This window comes from Nannospalax galili, unplaced genomic scaffold, assembly GCF_000622305.1.
Source record: "Nannospalax galili isolate Female #2095 unplaced genomic scaffold, S.galili_v1.0 scaffold867, whole genome shotgun sequence".
Classification (NCBI taxonomy): domain Eukaryota; kingdom Metazoa; phylum Chordata; class Mammalia; order Rodentia; family Spalacidae; genus Nannospalax; species Nannospalax galili.
In genome coordinates this window covers 599,325-619,671 of record NW_008355797.1, presented here as the reverse complement: position 1 = coordinate 619,671, position 20,347 = coordinate 599,325, and the positions used below count along the sequence as shown (strand labels likewise).

The following is a 20,347-nucleotide window of genomic DNA, read 5'->3' as shown; positions in this document are numbered from 1 at the left end:
GGTTTAGTTTGGTGTTTTGTCTCACTATGCAGCCCTGGCTGACCTGGAACTCGCTATGTAGACCAGGCTGACCTCAAACTCATAGAGATCCACCTGCTTCTGCCTCCCTCCAAGTACAGGTGTGCACTACCATGCCCAGCCTCTTTTTTTTTTTTTTTTTTTTTTTTTTTTTTTTTTTTTTTTTTTTTTAGGCCCAGAAAGAATGAATAAAATTATATTGATTTTTGATTGGTAATATCCTTCATATGATAATAAAAATGTACAGAAGTTTACAGTGAAATCTCCCTCCCATCCCTGCCCACTGCTAGACAGGTAGAATTTTGATAGTTGCAAGTAGGTACAGAGAGGGGCCTGGCTGGGGTAAAGGTAAACTCAGGCTGTAAATTTAAACCCACATTCATTTAGAAGACTTCTCTGTCAGGGGTCATGTCATAATCCAGGTAGAAGGCTCCAAGGTACTAGACACCTGATTACAGACATAGACTCCAGAAACTGCCCTGATTCAATTCAATCTCTTGAATCTCTTGGGCTCCTTACCTTTCTGTCTCAAACTCTTTAGTTAGAACCTCTAGCTCCATGTTGTAGCTTTCCTCCAGGAGGCTGAGACGGCGTCTCTGCAGAGTCAGGAGCTGGTCAATGTTGTGTAAGTGACTACGCAGGGCGTGGGCATACTGCTCCTCAGCCTCCGTCAGGTCCTTAGCTAAAGACTGGGCAAGGGAGAAGGGGAGAGGGAGGGAGAGAGGGAGGGAGGGAGGGGACAGAAAGGAGAAAATTAACATTCTTGCCAAATGATATCTGTGAGAAAATCAAAATGGATTAAGAGGGGCTGAAAGATGGTTCAGTCTAGCAAAGCGTTTGCCGTGCAAGCACAATGACCTGAGTTTGGATCCTCACGTAAAAAGCCTAGTGTGGTGGCACCCCTCTATTCCCAGAGCTGGGGTGGTGGAGACAATTCCTGGGGTTTGCTAGCCGGCCAGCCTAGCCAAATTGGTGAGCTCCAGGTTCAGTGAGAAACTCTATCTATCTCAAAAAATAGGGTGAAGAGCAAATGAGGAAGACATGTGATGTCAACCTCTGGTCCCCAAACCCACGTACAAAATACACAAATGTGCTTCAGTGGATGGCATGATGACATTTTCCCCTTAGCTCCTATTGACTTTAGGAGTGCTGCCCATTTCGGTCTTGAAGGTAAAGTAAGAATGACATCAAGAAGCCTTGTGAAGCTGGGCGTGGTGGCACACGTCTTTAATCCCAGCACTCCTGAGGCAAAGGCAGGATCTCTGCCTTTCGAGGCCAGCCTGGTCTACATAGTGAGTTCCAGGCCATCTGGGCTACAAAAAAAAAAAAAAAAAAAAAAAAAAAAAAAAAAAAAAAAAAAACACCTCATGAAGTCAGCCAATGTCCTGTAGACAACCAGCATCACAGTGATGGAGCTACTAGGAGTTCTTGGAGATTTGGTTGTTTTGAGGGTAGAAAGCAACTTGAACCCAGTTTCTCTTCTCACACAGAATAGCAGGTGCAGGCATGGTGATGCACACTTACATTACTAAAGCAGGAGGATTGCAAACACAAGAATTAAAGGGTTAGGGATGCAGCTCACCCAGCTTGAGGCCTAGGGTTCAATCCCCAACACTACAAAACCAAAAGCAAAGAGATTATCAAAGACTGATTCAGGGACCAGCGTGAACTGGCTTACTGTGGCACGCGGTGGTTCCCAAAGATGAGCACAATGTCGCCCATCCTACAGTTTTCTGAATGTGACTTTGTCGCTCTTCTACTTGTCTTATTGGGGTGACACACTTGTAATCCCTGAACTTTGGGGGCAAGAAGATCATGGGTTTGAGGCCAGCCTATGAAAACTTGTCTCACAGAAGGAGAAAAGAGGCAGAAAGATGGGGGTGGAGAGTGGGAAGGAAGAGGGACCAGAACAGGTGGCCTCTCCCATGTCCTTGAAGTCGACTAGAGCCCATGACTGTTGGGATCAACAGAGCAGTGAAAGTGACACTGCCAGTTCTAAGCACAGCCCTTACCTGGCCTGGCAACTTCTACTTCCTGTCTCTTTTTCTTAGGATGCTTCCTCCAGGAACTTAGCCAGCATGCTTGGAAAAGCCCAAAGTATATGGAGAGGTCATGTGAACTCTAATTGGCACCTTAGCTGAGCTCCTAGCAGACAACTGAATCAGTGCCAGCAATTTAGTATACCCAGCCCAGTAAGGCCTTGAACGGTAGTCCCAACTGACAGCTGACTGAAAAATGTCCTTATTTGTGAGAGTCTTTAAGAAAAGCACCATGAAGCTATGGATGTGTTCTGTAAACTTCTGGGAAATGTGAACAAATACCTACTCACCCCAGATAAGAAGCAGACCAAAGTAATGATTCCACTAGAGTCCAGCTTGGTGAACTAATTAGTTTATTGGGGTTCCCTAGAGGAGCATGGATGACTTAAAGGCAACTGCATCACTGAAAGCCCACCCCAGTGAGGGCGCTGACTAACAAATGCTGCTTCCCTGCAGCTCTGCACAACTTGCAAGTAGCTCAGCTGGTCTGGGATCACCTTTGCCTAGCTTATCTAACCTTCCAAGGGGCCTTGGGAATCTGGTTTTCAGGAACTTCCTGAGTCTGGTAAATTTTGTTTACTTCCTGAGTCTTAATGAGCCTCCCTCAGCATGGAATGTTTAATTTGGAGGGAATTTCTACACAACAGGGTGGGGTCCAGCAATTGAGTCCTTGCCTAGCAAGCTCAAAGCCCTGGCTAAATCCCAGGTATGCAAAAGATGAACCACATAGTTCAGTGCCTATAGAAGCATAAAATATAATAATCAAATAATCAATTGTTTTAAGACACTAATCCAGGGGTGGTTTGTTATATAGCAGTTGGTGGCAGGAACATGTCTACTGGGGGGGGGGGCAAGGGACAGTTCGAGCACCATGGGGGATAACTGCAGTGAGTTGAAAAGTAAATATTCTGATTATATTCTCTCAATTATTTGCTAACTTCCAATAAGAGTTTGGATAAAGACACTTAAAAATGCATAAGGTCAGGCTGGCAAGATGGCTCAGAGGGTAGAGGGACTCACTGCACAAGCGTGATGACCAGAGTTCAGTTCCTGGAACCAACATAAAGGTAGGAGAAAACTGACTCCAAAGTTGTCCTCTGACCTCCACGTGTGCACACACTCAATAATAGTCTTTTTGGGAGGAGTAGCTATTGAAACAGGTCTTACTATAGAGCCCTGGCTGGCCTAGGACTCGCTATATAGGCCTGCTGGCCTAGTACTCACTATAAAGACTTTGCTGGCCTAGTACTTGGTATATAGCTCTGGCTGGCCTAGGACTCGCTATATAGCCCTGCTGGCCTCGAACTCATAGGATGTCACCTGCCTCTGCCTCTGGGGTGCTGAGATTAAAGGCATGTGCCACCACACCTGGCAAGTTTATAAAAAATTAAAAAAAAAAAAAAGCTGTAAGGTAGCTGGGCGTAGTGGCTCAAACCTACAATCCCAGGGCTTGAAATGCTGAGGCAGGAGCACTGTTGTGAGTACAAGGCCAGCCTGAGATTACAAAGCACAGAAAGGCGAAGTGCCTGCCAAGCAAGCATGAGAACCCAGGTTTGGACCCCCAGAACCCAGGCCGGGTGGCACACCTATAACTCCAGCACTGGGGTGGAAAGGGGTGGAGACCAGTGGATCCTTGAAGCTCATTGGCCAGGCAGCCTAGCCCAATCAGTGAGCTTTAGGTTCAGTGAGAGACCTTTTCTCAAAGAATGAAAGGTGGAGTGCTGGCTTCTGCAGCACATATACTAAACTGAATGATACGGAGGAGGTTAGTGTGGCCCTATGCAAGGATGACAGGCAAATTTCCAAATGTGCCTATTTTATAAATAAGGTGGAGTGCAGTTAAGGAAAGACACTTGACATTGACCTCTGGTCTCCTCATACCCTTAACAAACACTACACATACCCCAAACCCCAAAACCCAAGAGTTGGGGATGTAACTTAGTGGCAGAGTGCTTGTCTAGCATGCCCAAGGTCCTGGGCTTGATCCCAAGTACCAAAAAGAGGAGGAGGAGGAAGAGGAGGAGGAGGCAGAAGCAGCAACAGCAGCAGCTGCTATAAGGTATAACTTCCAGTGTGAAGCTAGATCTGCGGAATCCCCTCCTTCCCTGGAGGTTGGGCTGTTAAGGAGTGGGAGCTGTGTGTCTAGGGAGAAAATACCAAATTGGCAGTGAATATTTGCTGTTACTGTGGAATTTTTTTTGTTCTGTTTTCTTTGAGATAGGAAATACTAAAGAGGTAGGCTATAAAAGGTAGGATTTAAAAAGGGATGCAGGACTGGAGAAGATTCTGGGGGCTAGATTCTCATGTCTACCAATGGTTATGAGACGCACAAAAAAAAAATGAAGCACATGCTGCCCAGTGGCTTCCAGAAGTTCCTGGTCCACAATGTCAAGCAACTTGATGTGCTCCTGATGTGTAACAAATTCACCATGCTGAGAATGAGTATTTCCTCCAAGACAAAGCCTTTGTGAGGAGGGCAGCACCGCTAGCCATAGAGTGTGATCCCAGCGCCAGGCAACACAGCAAAGAAAATGAATAGGAAGCTCACATGCACTTTTACTTGTGCTTAGATACAATTTTTTAAAGGGGAGGGGATGAAGCCAGTGAAATGGCTTAGTGGGTAAGTGTACTTGTCATACAAGCCTGATAACCTGAGTTTGATCTCCAGAACCCATGGAAAGCTGGAAGGAGAGAAGCTACTACACAGAATTGTCCTCTGACCTCCACATGTGCACCATGGCATGCACACACACACACACACACACACACACACACACAATCACACAATCACACAATTTTGGAAAATGGGTGCAGCAAAATCCCTTAGAAGAAAAGATGAGACAGAATCAAGAACTTCTTAAGAGCCCAAGGAAGGGGCTGGAGAGACGGTTCAGTGGTTGAACACTGGCTGCTCTTGCAGAGCAGGTTTGATTTGCAGCCCCCATGTGGCAGCTAACAACCATCTGTAACTCCAGTTCCAGGGGATTCAGTGCCCTCTGCTGACCTCCACGGGCACTGCCCAACATGTATGGTATACTTACACACATGCAGGTAATACACTCATACACATAAAATAAAAATAATAAAATATTAAAATAGAGCCCAAGGATGGAGCCAGGCTAGTGGCACATGCCAGTAATTCTAGACTCAGGAATGCTGAGGTAGGATTTAGTTTGCAGCTAGTCTGGGCTACACAATGGGATTGTTTTAACCCTCTTTCCTCCAAAAGAGCAAAAAGGGGTTACTGAATGGCTTAGAAACTCAAAACTCTTGCCCATGGAGGGCTTCCCAACCTTGTCCAGGGCCACTGAAGTTAAATAAAGGTTAATGAAACAGTGAAGTGGGAGTCAGAATACCCACACCTTGCCGGACATGGTGGCATGTGCCTTTAATTCCACCATTTGGGTGGATCTCTGTGTTTAAGGCCAGCCTGGTCTACAGAGCAAGAGAGCCAGGGCTGCCGGGTGAGACCCTATCTTAAAACAAATAATAAGCAACAAAAACCAAATCCATACCCCAGTCCCAGCTTTCACTGACTAGAGCTACACAGTCTTGCGCAAATCAGTTCCCTCTATGGAACTAAGCCTTCTGATACTGAAATAAAGGCGTGGGACTAAGTTCAAGTCACCGGTTGAGGTCTATTCTGCCTTACAACTCTAATATTGTATAGTACTTGTTTGGGGCAGTAATTACCAATGATAGTGGTCCTCTAATGAAAGGAGAGGGATGAGTGACAGTTCAGTATTCCAGTTCTCATTTCAGTGAAAACTAGCATAACCAGTAGGCTGGATTTGTCTTAACCTGTGCCTTGTGAAGGTTTTAAGACTGATTAGTTAGATCTGGGTGTGGTGCTCATACCTGCAATCCCAGCAGCTGAGAGGTAGAAGTAGGAAGATGAGGAATTCAAGGCCATCCTCAGCTACATAGTGAGTTTGAGGCCCAGGGATACATGACATCTTGTCTCAAAAACCAAAAACTAATTCACTAGGCCTATTTTATTAAGAGCGTTGGTCAAGGAAGCCACACTCCTGTTTCTTTAGAGAGAGTGCTTACCTTGATAACACTGTCCTTACAGTCTATCACTCGTTCAAATGTCTGGCTGAGAATCTCAATGTCCTTCTGAAGCTCTCTGGTCTTGACTTCCCTAAGGACAGTTCTCCACTGTGTGTTAATCTTATTAAGGTTCAGAGCACTGTTGTGTTCCTCTTTCGCCAGCTTGTCCTGTGTGAGGAGTAAATACATGGAGAATGCCAAGACCAAAGCTCTACCACAGCACAACAAGCAAAAGCACTCTGAGTTTGTCAGCTGACCTCTTAGCCCTTGTATTTTCTCAAGCGCCAAAGCTCTTGGAGGCTAACGCTCCCGGGGCTACTGTTTGTGTTTTGAGAAGAACAGGAGCAGCCTGGTGGCATTTTAGGGAGGGCAAGAATGAGTTTCCTTCTGGGTGAAGCATCAGAGCAGGATATTGTTTCTAATGCTCCAACTCCAGGCGGAGTATCAGAATTCAAGACAGCTGCACTTGGACGGCTGACAACATCTACTGTCCTAATTCTGGGGCTCAGTTGAGACTGCCAACCTCTGTCCCCTCCTCCCCGCGCTTCACAGAGAACTCTCCAGCTAGCAAACAATGTGTTGCTTGAAACCTAAGTATGTCGGGACTAAGGGCCTCGGAGGGGGTAAAGCCGGAAAGAAAGCGAGGCTGCCACGGTGCCTTGGCCTAGCCAACGGCGCCAGAGCGCGGGCGGGCGGCTCGGGGCAGGGCACGCCGCGGATAACCGTCACCTTCAAGAACTGGCTGAGGAGCCTCTCTTTCTTCTTGGCTGCCTCTTCCTCCGACAGCACCTTCTGCTGAAACAGAAGCAGCTGCTCCTCATCCGACAGGGGTAATTTGGGCTTCTTTCCCTTCTTAGGCATGGCTGGGCGGTGGTCCAGGCACGGAGCCTCGGCTTGTACCGCGTGCGGACGAAAGCGATGCCCTGGACCGGCCTTCGGGAGCTAAGGCAGGGGGACCCCAGTTACGCCTCAGTCCTGGGGCAACAGAGCGGGGGCTAAACGTGAGATCGGCGCCCCTGAGGAACGATGCTTCTCGTCTCCTAGCAACAAGGACCCGCGCTAAGACCGTGCGGTGAGACATTGGGAAGAAGCCCTATCTTGACGCGCCCCCTGCCTGCTGGAGGACCGCAGTCGGCTTTTGTGAACGAGCCTTGAAAACCCCAGTTGCCTTTTTCGTTGTTTGTTCTTAGAGACAAGGACTGGCCGTGTGTCTCTTGGCTAGCCTGGTACTCGATATGTAGCCCAGGCTTGCCTAGAACTCATGGCAGTTCTCTGGCCGACCTTCTAAATGCTGGTTGGGATTACAGGTGTGTGTGATGCACACAATATATTCTTTCTCTCTCTGTCTCTCTCTTTGTATCTCTGTCCCTCTCCATCTCTCTCTGTACCTCTTTACGACTGAGCTGTATCTCCAGTCAGTTTTTGACTTTTTTACTTTGAGACAAGGTCTAGTTAAGCTGCCAAGACTGGCCTTGAACTCTCTGTAGCCCACCCATACTTACACACACACACACACACACACACACACACACACACACACGTCTGCTTGTTTTGAATAGGATTGCCAGAGTAAAGAAGGTAATGTCAAAATGCTGGAGAGAACGGAGGAAACAGGAAAGCTCATAGATTGCTTGTACAACTGGAAAATGCTACAGAGACTTTAAAAAGCAGTTTGAACCCAGCGTGGTGGTGCACACCTTTAATTCCAGCCTTTGAGAGGCAGAGGCAGGCAGATCTCTGTGAAATTGAGGTCAGTCTTGTCTACTTAGCAAGTTCCAGGCCAGCTGGGACTACAGGGTGATCCTGTCTCAAAAACAAGCAAAGAAAGAACAAAAAGCAAGCCAACCAAAGCAATTTGACAGTTTCCTGAGATATAAAACCAGTTTACCATGTGACTAAGAAACTTCGCTATTAAAGGTCTTGAGGGTTGGAAATGTAGCTCAGATAGAGCATTTACCTAACATGAAGGTCCTGGGTTCAGTCCTCAGTGCTGCAGCAAGGCAAGAAGGTCTTGAAAGGCATGTTCACACAAAAACTTGCACAGGAAGGTTCTCACCTGTATCATTTCTAGTTGCCCAATTGGAAAATTTGGAAACAACCCAAATGTCCATCAGTGGGTACATAATATGTGATACCATACAATGGAATATTACTCAAAAGTAAGGAACAGAGTATGATTCCTGATGCATTGTGAATGACCCTCAAAACTTGTGCATGGGAGCTGGGGAGACGGCTCAGAGGTTAAGAGCACAGGCTGCTCTTGCAGAGGACCCAGTTTAGGTTCCCAGCACCCACATGGCCGCTAACAATCATCTGTAACTCCAGTTCCAGGGGATCTGACATCCTCTTCTGGCTCTTCACAGGCATTGTATGACATGAGTACACTTACACAAACACTCATACACAAGCTGGGCGTGGTGGCACACACCTTTAATCCCAGCATTCAGGAGGCAGAGGCAGGCGGATCTCTGTGAGTTCAAGGCCAGCCTATAGCGAGTTCCAGGACAGCTGGGGCTACAGGGAGACCCTGCCTCAAAAAGACAAAAAAAATTAGAAATAAAAAATAAATAGAATTATATTAAGGATTACGAGGGGCTTGGGAAGAAATGAGGTTTAGACTGTCATGAAAGTGAGCTCCTATGATTGGATTTGTATCCTCAGAAAAAAAGCAACCAGAGCTGCCTCTCTTGGCCTTGTGAGTAGAGTGTACCAGAAATCAGACCTCTGAAACCAGGGAAGAGCCCTGTCCAGACACCAGCTCTGTCAGCACTTTAATCTTAGACTTATTAGTCTCTAGATAGTAAGAGGTAAGTGCTTGTTGTTTAAGCCACACACAGTATAGTATTCTGGTCTAGCAATTTGAATGAAGATAGTTATTCTTTGTGTAGGGAGAGAAGATTAATAGTAAACATACATGGGGGATCATTGTGGAATGGTGAAATGTGCTAAAACACAGTCATTTGGGCAGCTTGATAAGTTTGGTGGTTTTTTAAAAAGTTTTTTTTTTTTTTGGTCTTTTTGAGGCAGGGTCTCCCTATAACCCCAACTGTCCTGGAACTCACTATGTAGACCAGGCTGGTCTTGAACTTGAACTCACAGAGATCCACCTGCCTCTGCCTCCTGAGTGCTGGGATTAAAGGCGTGTGCCACCATGCCTGGCAAATTTTATTTTTATTGTGTGTGTGTGTGTGTGTGTGTGTGTGTGTGTGTGTGTGTGTGTGTGCTGGTGCCCTCAAAGGCCAGAGGAAGGTGTCAGATCACCCAAAGCTGGAGTTACAGGTGAAGAGATGGGAAGCTAGGACAGGAGAATTGACTATAAGCTGAAATATGCATTGTACCAGCAGGAACAAGAGCTCTTGCCTCAAAACAATGTGGATAAAGCACGCACGCACACACACACACACACACACACACACAAACTAAATAAATGTTTAAAACAATCATTGAGGAACTGGAGAGATGACTCAGTAGTTTAGAGCACTGGCTGCTCTTGCAGAAGACCCGGGTTGGAATCCCAGCACGCACATCGCAGCTAATAACTGTCCATGACTCTAGTTCCAGGGGATTAGACACCTTTTTCTGTCCTCCACAGGGATTGCATGACATGGGTGCACTTATAGACATGCAGGCAATACACACATAAACATAAAAAATAATAAAAAATTTTTTTGGTCTTTTTGAGACAGGGTCTCCCTGTAGCCCCAGCTGTCTTAGAACTTACTATGTAGACCAGGCTGGCCTTGAACTCACAGAGATCTGCCTGCCTCTGCCTCCTGAGTGCTGGGATTAAAGGCATGTGCCTATTCTTTTTAAAAAAATATTTTATTATTGTATGTGAATATGTGTTTTGCCTGCATGTATATAAGTGTGCCATGCATATGCCTAGTGCTCACATAGGCCAGAAGAGGATGTCAGATCCCCTGGAACTGGAGTTAAGGACAGGTGTTAGCTATGGGTGCTGGAAACTTCTGCTGGAAGAGCAGGAAGTGGACTCAACTGCTGAGCCATCTCTCTAGTCCCCGAATTATAGTCTTGAAAAGGGTGGATTAGGGAACAGTGGTGGCACATGACTATAATTCTAGTACTTGGGAGGCTGAGGCAGTAGGATTCACTGTGACATCTGCTCAGGCGGTTATGTCTAAATGAGAAAATAAATAGGGCTAAAGATGTTGCTCAGTTGGTAGAGTGCTTGCTCAGCATGCATGAAACCCTGGGACTGATCCCCAGCATCACATGACATCAGGTGGCTCTTGCCTACAATCCTAGCACTCAGGAGATAGAGGCAGAAATTAAGGTCACCCTTAGCTGTGTAGTAAGTTTCAGACCATCCTGGGATACAGAGACTCTGTCTCCAAAAAACAAAAAGTAAATCAGAAAAGTAAATAGGCTGGGCGTGGTGGCACACACCTTTAGTCCCAGCACTTGGGAGGCAGAGGCAGGTGGATCCCTGTGAGTTCAAGGCAGTCTCGTCTACATAGTGAGTTCCAGGACAGCTGGGGCTACAGGGAGACCCTGTCTCAAAAAGACCAAAAAAAAAAAAAAAAAAGTAAATAGATCAGATGTGGCAGCATATGCCTTTTAGTCCCAAACACTTGGGGAGCCAGGCAGATCTTTGTGATTTTCAGGCAAGCCTCGTCTATCTACATAGTGATTTCCAGACCAGTCGAAGCTACATACATTTAAAAAATATTTTAGATCTACCCCATTTTCCTACCCCCCCACTTCTGTCTGCTCTCTAATTTTTTAAGGTCTATTGAATGCAATTTGTGTTCCCCCAATACTGTTGGGTGTAGGCCAACTTACCTGATATCACACTTTTAAAGAAAACAAACTCTTTGTCTCCCAGCAGCTATCAATTGCCAATAGTTCCTCAGCTAGGGATCAGGTCTCTTGCTCACCTTCTCCAGCCATGTTGGGGCTACCTATATTTTTGAGACCCCGTCTCAAAAAAGATAAATAGGAAAGAAAGAAAAAGAAAGGGGCTGGCTTATGAGATATGCAAAATGTCCCACAAAGTTGTTTGAAGTACTAAATATAAAGTTCATATTCAAGTTCTCCAGAGAAAGACAACCAGTTGTGTTTCCTGTAAGGAACTGATTCATGTGATTATGGGGATTGAAAGTTCTGCACTTGATAGCTGGAGACTGAGGAGTGCTGAGATTTAACTCAAGACCCAAGAAGAAGTGATGTTTCAGTCTGTGCCAGAAGACCAAAGTCAGTGTCACATCTCCAACATAGAGGCAGGGTTCTTGGATGAGCCAAAGTAAATTAGAAGGACAGCCTACTTTATTCAGTTTACTGATTCAGACATTAATCTCACTCAGAAACATCCTCACATATACCCATAGTAATATTTGACCAAATTTCTGGGCGCTCTGTGATTCAGTCAACTTGACACATAAAATTAACTCTCACAAACATTCCCTTACAACATGCATGGCACTTCTATTGCCAGCTTCCCCTTGGCCTGAACCCCGCTGCCATCGGGTGACCTTTGCACACAGGTCCCCATAGAGGAAGGTCGTGGCGAGGAGAGAGACCCATCGGGGGAAGGAGGCTTAAGGTGGCCATGAGTATGGGGCGGGGGGAGGGAACGGGGGGGACGGGGACAGACACCCGAGAGGCTGTGTCAGTGGACAGCTCGTTTGTTATGGTGGAAGAGGAAGAAAGTTATATAGGAAAGTGGTGGGGGTTGGGTTTTCTGGCAGGCCAGCAGGTAGGGGGAGAGAGGGGCTACTAAGTCTACATGGCCTTTGTACCATCCTCCGGTAACATAATCTACAAGGGACCTGGTTAGGGTTAAAGGATTAGAGGCTTAATGGTTTTGTTTGGGGGTTGTTGGGTAAGAGACAATGTCCCTAGAATGGAGCGGGCCAGTTTCCTGCTGACCTCACTAGGAGGTATTCTGCCTGGTGGCCGTGTTCTACATCCCAGGCACTCTTGACTTATCCCAACATCTCCCCCTTTGTCTTTTATAAGGGATGGGTGTCATCAAAATTGGAGAAGGTATTAGGGATAGTTTGGTACTGGACCAGGACTTGGTTGGTGGCAATTTTAATGATGTCCTATATGCGACCTTTGAAAAATTGAATTAGGGTGTCACGAGAAGCAGGGTACATAAGGCTAGCAGGGGGCCTAACAAGGGTAGGAGCCAAGCAAGGAGGGGGTTGGAAAACCATGGAGTCCCTCCTGGATTGGAGAGGGCCCGGAGGCTATTCTTTAGGTCTTGGAGAGTTTTGGCATCTTGTTCAATGGTTCCGGATTCTTGTTCAGCTGTTAATAAGTCAAGGGCCCTTCAGTTTTGGAGCACCCCCCCACCCCCCGGCAGGGATGTGATCTGGTTTTGTAAGGCCTTGAGTCTCTTGATTGTGGATGTCATGGCTTATCGGAGCCAGCTGTGAAATTCAGGCTGGATGATAGGAGTGGCCCAAGCCCCCGCCCCCATGGGTCCAACGGATCCTGCAGACTGAGCGAGGAGTCCCAGGCCGATGAGCAGGGGGATGAACATCTCTCTCCTGTGTCTGTGGGGAGTTGTCATCATATTGGTAGAGTTGGGGGGTAACAATGACAGGAGTACAAAAGGCAGAAATAGTTTGTTTGATACAAGTTGTTATGGTGCCCTTACACCAAAAGAGGGCTGGAGGCGGTGCGCATAGGGCTGGATATAGAAATATTAGAGGCACAGGCAGGGGGGGTGGGGTGGGGGCGGGATGGTGTAAAGCGGAGGAGCTGAGAAAACAAAAAGGCACGGAAGGGAGCTGGTCATGGAGGGGGATGTTGGGGAGGGTGTCGGTGGTGGGTTATCTCCTGGGTGTTCCTGACGATGATCGAGATGTTGGCTGGAACGGCTGCAGGCAGGGGTCTGGTGAGAGGGGTGCAGAAGAAACACTGAGAAATATTAGGATGGGAAGAAAGCCGGATAAGGTCAGAGGCACATTGGATGTATTGAACCCAAGTTAGGGATGTTTGAATTTGTTTTTTAATCTCACCCTCTGGAGAGAGGATATGTGATTTAATCTGTTTTGATTGTGACGCTGGCACTAGCTGACGGTATATATGTATGTCAGTGTTGGGGTATGATGCAAACCCGTTACTATAAAGCTTGCCATGAACTCCAGTGTGTCATCGGTCATCCCAAGGGTCCTTAATTTCTACTGTAAATTTATTTTCTTTGGCTATATATTCAAGATAAATGCTGTATCGTTTTCGGGTTTTTTCTATGTGGCAAGACCGGTATCGACAACCACCATAGATGTCTTTGTCTTGTAGGCAGTCACCCGAATTTCTAAAAGGAAAGCACGCATAAGCATACAATTGCTTGGGGGCAGAGCAGGGCTGAATGGGGATAGTTACAGCTGTTTGGCATCTCTCTAAGGGGCAGTTGGCAATGCCAATGACTTGGTTAGCCTTTTCATAGGTTTCCCTGACCGAGAACCGCCATCTGAGTACTGTCTAGGCTGAAGTGGAATTAGAATGGAGTATAACCAGAACGGCCATGAGAATGACCAAGAGAGAGGCATTTTGGGGGCAGGCCGCTTGGGCTTGCGAAACCAGGTCATGGACATCCTGCCTTGTGACATCGTGCGCTGTCCTCGGGCGATGTTTTCTCCTTCTGTGTTGCTTTGTCTCTGTCAGGAAGAGTCTGGCCATTTTCTTGGCGGGGAGATGTTGGACATTTCTGGCAGGGACCCAAATAGGCCTTGGTTGATCCTGGGGAAAAACACAAGCAAAGCCTCTCCCCGTTGTTAGCAATGGGTCAGGACCTTCCAGAGTCTGTCCAGAGGGTCCTTCCAACTCACCATTATCTATGGGAGCATTCTGGTTTTTTTCCAGTGGAGGACTATGGGGGGTTTTGTTGAATTTTTGAAATGTTGAATAAATTTAAGGTAGCTAGTGCCATAGATGGTTGTATATTGGGAGGGTAATTACCTCCCTTTTGTTTTGTGAGTTTTTTAAGGTTTGGCAAAGCCTCTCCCCGATTCCTTGTCCTTGGGGTTATAGGGGATTCCTGTGTGGTGGGATATGTCCCAGTGGGAGCAGAAGGATTTAAAGGTTAAGCTGACAAAGGCTGGGCCATTGTCAGGTTTTATCTGTTGAGGGAGGCCCATAATGGCAACTGTCATGAGCATGTGGGCCATAAGGTCTTTTGAATTTTCTTGAGTTTGTGTAGTGGCCCAAATGGATTTGGAATAAGTGTCCACCGTAACAAAAACAAATTTTTGACAGCCGAATTGGGGGACTTGAGTTACGTCAATTTGCCAGAGGGTGTTTGCCTTCAGGCCACAGGGGTTGGTACCCAGAGTTTGTAAGGCAGGGGTATGTATTAATGAGGCAAAGAGGAGCAGGTTTTTAGGATCCGTTTTAGGTGGGCTCTAGGGGTGTTAGGGAATCGGGCTTGGAGGTCTTTGAGGTTTGTATGGGTAAGAGCATGAAACCTTTTAGCTTTTGTAAGGGTAGACTGGAAGGCCCCATGGGAGGCAACATGATCAGTGAGGGCATTGTCTTTCATAAGAGGTCCTGGCAAGGGGCTGTGGGAACGGATATGTTGGATATAGAGGGGCTGTTTATGTCCCTCTAAAAGGGTGGATATGGAAACGAGCAAGGGGGATAAGGGGTTTTGGGTGAATTTAACAAAAGATCGTGAGATCCAGGGGAGAAGGTTAATGATGTAGATGCTATCAGAAAATAGGTTGGCGGACTCATGGACTTCCTTTAGGGCAAGACTGCATATAATTCTTTATATTGGGGGAATTATGAGGAAGTTCTTGGAAGAGGACAGTGGGTGGTTGGGCAGCATCCTTATAGAGGACAGCAGCAGCTCCCCGGGAGCCCCCATCAATGAAGATTGTAATGGCTTTCTCCAAAGGGGTTTGGGGGAACACAGACAGGGAGGGAGCCAGGAGAGGGAGGGGAGGGCGGCAATCCACTTATCTCTGGGAAAGTGGTTGTCTATTTGTCCCAGAAATCCCATTAGGCTAACAGCTATCCAGGAGTGATTACAGATTGGCTATTGGACATCAGAGAGGGAAAAGGGGGTGATGATTTTGTCAGGTTTTTTCCCTAAGGTTCGTAAGGAACAATTTCTTCCTTGACATATCATGTTAGCCAAAGCGTCCATTTCAGTGAGGGGCATTGCCAACAGGGGTGTGAAGCCATTCTAGGACCCCTTGAGGTTGACGGAGGGCCCCAATGAGGGTTGGGGAGGAATTGAAAATCAGGAGGTGGACCAGGCAGGAGGGCTTATAGCGGTGTAGGGTCATTCTCTTGAAGGGATTTGTTGATGGCTGTTAATGCCCAGTTGGCCTCTAACGTGAGTGAGTGTTTGTATGAAGGGTGTTTGTCCCCTTTTAGGAGGTTGAAGAGGGGTGGAAGGGTGTCTGTAAAGAATGGGAGCCAAGGCCTGAGCCAGTTGAGGTTCCTTGGGTAACTCTGTAAGGAAACCAGGGTAAGTTGGGAAGGGAAGGAAAGGACAGGTTTTAGTGGCCGGATGGTTGTTAGGGAAATTTCAGTGCCTAGAAATTTTATGGGTGGGATGAGCTGAATCTTTGTAGGAGTAATTTTAAAGCCAGAGGCCTCAAGGGAGGATATTAATTGATCCCTGAGGTCTGATAAGGGTAGCGGGGGTTCATACTAGGCAAGGATGTAGTCCATGTAATGGTAAACATGGAGTCCCTTTTTAATATGGGGTTTTAAGGTAACAGCAACTGCTTCTTGGCAAGTGGTGAGGCTGTTAGCCATTCCTTGGGGGAGAACAGTCCATTCATATATTTTTTCAGGTCCAGAATTATTGATTGCAGGGACGGAGAAGGCAAATCTTTTATAATGTCTTGAGTGTAATGGAATGGAGAAGAAACAATCCTTGATATCAATGGATAACAAGGGGGTATTTGTGGGAAATGGCTGAGACCAGGGGGAGTGTGCATTGAGGGGAGCCCCAAATTTGCATGATTTTATTGATGGCCCTTAGGTCTTGTAATAAGCACCATCCCCCCGAGCTTTTTCTTACGGTGAAGATGGGGGTGTGTGTCGGGGGGTGTTCCATGGGCTGCGGGAAGGCTGGATATGTCTTAACTGTAATTGTTTTTTAACAAGTTTTTTAATGATTAGTAATCTCTCCCTAGATAGTGGCCACTGTTCAACCCAGACTGGATCGGCAGGGAGTTTGATAATTAACAGTGGCCATTAGAATTGGGGGTGATCAGTGAATGGGCAAAAGGGGCGTGAGTCAGACGGGCCACTGGGATCCATTGAGGGACCCTCGTCCCCAGTGGTGATAATTACATCGAGAGCTCCAAGGAGGTCTCTTCCTAGTAGGTTAGTAGCCACGTCAGCAACCAAAGGGTGGATGTGGCCTTTGTTTCCATCAGGGTCTGCCCATGTGAGGGTTTCTTTAGTGATGAAGGCCTGGGAGGCGCCCCCACTCCCTTACTCGGTAGTAAGGACCATGTCAGGGGGGCTTCCTGTGTCCTAATGATAGTCTTATCAGCCCCTGTGTCGATGAGGCATTTAAAGGGCTTTCCCCCTAATTTGATAACTATTTGGGGGTGGGTTTTCTCTAGTATGGTGGAGGTCCATAAGGTTCTGACCTTAGGAGGCTGCCCTCTTACTGGCGGGGCTGAGGGCTGCCCCAAGGATGTTTAAAGGCAGGCGTGGCTTTCCTTCTCTATCATATTTGGAATGGCAATCTTATCCGAACACTATATAATCTCTTTAAATCATACTTAATCTTCAGATAAGGAAAGTAAGAAGGTCTTAATTCTGCCTAGTATAATACAACTACCTAATATAATACAGTCCAAAACATACATGCTCCCACCAAAGGCTGTTCTTTGAGAAGCCTATGCCCATGCTCTTCAGTATGTCTTAATGTCTTTTGGAGTACCTCCCTCTTAACCCTCATACTTAAAATTCAGATTAAAGATGTCTTTTAATAAACTCCAACTCTGCTCCATTAAGAAATCAACACCTTGCCACAATGGGAGGAAGATCCACACCTATCACCCCCTCCAAGGCTCAGGGACTTTTGTGGAAGAGGTTGGAGGAAAGAATGTAAGAGCTAGAAGAAGGGTTGAAGTGTTACCTGGAAGTGTCTTCTGACCACTAGACTACTATGCCGGAAAGCTATAGTCCCACCTTCTTCCCACACTTGTCAAGTAGTTGAGGGAGGAGTCACTTACCCCGCCCACCCAGTCAGTCCACCTTAGCTCTATGTGGGGGAGGAGCTAAGGATATTTAAGCTGAGGATGCCATGAGGTAACCCTCTTGCCATTTTGTGCGGCTGTTGGGAAGTCACGGTATCTGTATTTGAGTGTGGACTTTCCAGTGCAGCTGTAAATGGTGGGGGGTGCCTACTCTTCTGTAAATACACCCCCACCATATGCTGTGTTAGCAAGCCCAATAAACTCGTTAGGATTTTCAAAAAAAAAAAAAAGAACAGAGCTAATGGAAACCATTATTCCACCAAAGTTGACCCCATGTTGGCAAATCCTTTGGTCTTTGATTTCTTGTTCCTATTCCCCCTTAAACTTCATTATATATATATAAAACCTGCTTCAAGTTATTTCTGGAAAAACATATTAAAAATTGCCTCTCTTTGGAAAAATTAACATATTCTATTTCTTTTTTCTTAAAAAAAGAAGTCATCACCACCACCACAATGGTAAACAACAAACACACATTTGCTGCTTCCTCAGAAAAGGAGATAAAGTCCTTGAGTGCTGTTTTTTTCTTGGTATCTAGTAACTCAAACACTATGATAAAAAGTTAACAGTACTGCCGGGTGTGGTGGCGCACGCCTTTAATCCCAGCACTTGGGAGGCAGAGGCAGGCGGATCTTTGTGAGTTCAAAGCCAGCCTGGTCTACATAGTGAGTTCCAGGACAGCTGGGGCTACAAGGAGACCCTGTCTCAAAAAGACAAAAAGAAAAAAAAAGTTAACAGTACTTAAATGATAAGTTGATACATTTTATGTTACATAAAGGGATAAAAAAGAGAAGAAAAAGATAATCGCTCCCTCTTTTATATACAAACATTCAGAGCAGTACATGGCAGCAGTACCTTGATCCTCTGGTCTGTACCTGGTCGTGTGCTCATGCCTTCAGTAAGTACTTCAGCAGGCATGTTTCTTATTTGTCAAGATGTCTGGGGATCTGGACAATTCGTAGCCCTTCCCGTGCTGTCATTTTCCCACTTACCTTGGTCATAGACAAGGCGATATTGAGAGCTCCCAAGAGCCTCCTGTACTCCATACATAGTCTTAGCTCCATCGTGGAGTTGTGTTTCAATTTCTCCTTGGTATTCAAGATCAACCACATCAAACACCATAACTGCCTTCCTGGTCTGTTGATTCAAGTTTTGCTAGTGAGTTATTAGGGTACTAGAGAGTGACATCACTCCCATTTCTAGCCCTTTAATTTTTTCTTTTTCTTTTCTTTTCTTTCCTTCCTTCCTCTCTCCCTCTTTTCCTTTCTTTCTCTCTTCTCTTCTCTTTTCTTCTCTTCTCTTCTCTTCTCTTCTCCTCTCTCTCTCTCTCTCTCTCTCTCTCTCTCTCTCTCTCATATAATAAGGTCTCTTGTAACCCAGGCCGGCTTCAACTTCATTATGTAGTCAAGGATGATCTTTTACTCCTGATCCTCCTGCCTCTGCCTCCCAGGTTCTAGCCTATTTCTAGCCCTTAATTTATTAACCCATAAATCTTGGCTATAGGAGAATCAGTACATATGTTTGAGGCTTATACCCGGCATATACAGTCTTCTGGGGAATCTTGCCTTAGCTCCACAAGCTTTGCCACTTACCTGGCATCGTAACTGTCTTCAAAAGGTCAGAAAGGTTTTATCAATACAGCTACTTCAGATTGTTAAGGAACATGGTAAGGTCAGTTAATGTCACAAGCATCAATCCATTGCCATATTTATTTGCTGTGAAGGAAATTCTTTCATCAGAAGTGATGCTTTGTGAAATACCATGATGGTGGATGAGACACTCTGTAAGTCACGAGTGGTATTTTTGGCAGAAATACTAATTTCAGGGAAGGCAAATCTGGATGTGATCTTACCCAGGTTTATTTGCCATTTGGACATCCTCTTTTGTGGTAATCTATTCAAGTTTACGTCAGGTTGTGTGTTTATTAGATTTGCAGTAATTTTCTTTTTTTGTCACTTGTTTGCTTTACTTTTTACATATTTATTTGTGTGTGTGTGTGTGTGTGTGCACGCGCGCGCCTTTTCACATGTGCCGTGGTGCATATGTGGAGCTCAAAGGACAACTTGTGGCCTTGCCTTTCTGTTCCTCTATCTCTTTCCCTCCCTCCCTCCCTTCCTCTCTTTTTTCAGTGGCAAGAATTGAACCTTGGCCTGAAACACGTTAGGCAAGTTCTCCACTACTCAGCTACATCCTCATCCCTCATCTCGTGTTCTTCACAGTGTGTGTCCCAATGTTTTCTCTCAGCCTATAACTTACTTTTTAAATCTTTTTCAGACAGGGTCTCCCTGTAGTCACCGCTGGCCTGGATTCGCTATGGAGACCAGGCTGGCCTCAAACTCACAGAGATCCACCTGCCTCTGCCTCCCAAGTGCTGGGGTTAAAGGCATGTGCCACCATGCGTGGCTCTATAACTTACTTAAAAAAATTATTTATTATTTTTATTTTATATGTACGAGTGTATTGCCTGCATGTATGTGAGTGAATCTGTGTCATGCAATGCTGAGGAGGTCAGAAGGGGGCTTCAGATTCCCCTGGAACTGGAGTTAAGGATGGTTCATAGCCACCATGTGGGTGCTGGGAATTGAACCTGGGTCCTCTGCAAGAGCAGTCAGTGCTCTTAGCCACTGAGTCATTTCTCCAGCCCCTCTATAACTTACTTTAAAAAAAAAACAAAAACGTTTATTTATGCCAGGCATGGTGGCGCATGCCTTTAATCCCAGCACTTGGGAGGCAGAGGCAGGTGGATCTCTGTGAGTTCGAGGCCAGCCTGGTCTACATGGTAAGTTCCAGGTCAGCTGGGGCTGCAGGGAGACCCTGTCTCAAAAAGACCAATATATAAATAAATAAATAAGTAAATAAATAAAATAAATTTTAAAATTTATTTATTTAGTGTGTAGGGGACACATTTAATTCATTTGCCATCATATTTAGTCTTTTCTTTTTCACTTGTGTGTTGGGAATGAAGACTAGGGTTGTCTTACATCTACGCAGCAAGTGCTTTATGACCCAGGTAACCCGAACCACACCCCCTTTTGT

The 20,347-nt window shown here is 46.0% G+C and overlaps 1 protein-coding gene across 2 annotated transcripts in view; it reads right to left on the bottom strand.

The window, feature by feature from the left end:
- Nucleotides 1–7,405, bottom strand: part of Ccdc65 (coiled-coil domain containing 65) — an 11,617-nt gene extending 4,212 nt beyond the window's left edge. The window contains exons 1-3 of one of the 2 annotated variants that reach the window (XM_008853665.3): nt 6,840–7,405; nt 6,111–6,278; nt 538–707 (exon numbers count right to left, since the gene is read on the bottom strand). In XM_008853665.3, the coding sequence (XP_008851887.1) occupies nt 538–707; nt 6,111–6,278; nt 6,840–6,971 (470 nt within the window). In that variant the 5' untranslated portion in view covers nt 6,972–7,405. The remainder of the gene's footprint in view (nt 1–537; nt 708–6,110; nt 6,279–6,839) is intronic. The other variant, XM_008853666.3, reaches the window with a different exon arrangement.
- Between the last annotated feature and the right edge of the window lie 12,942 nt (nt 7,406–20,347).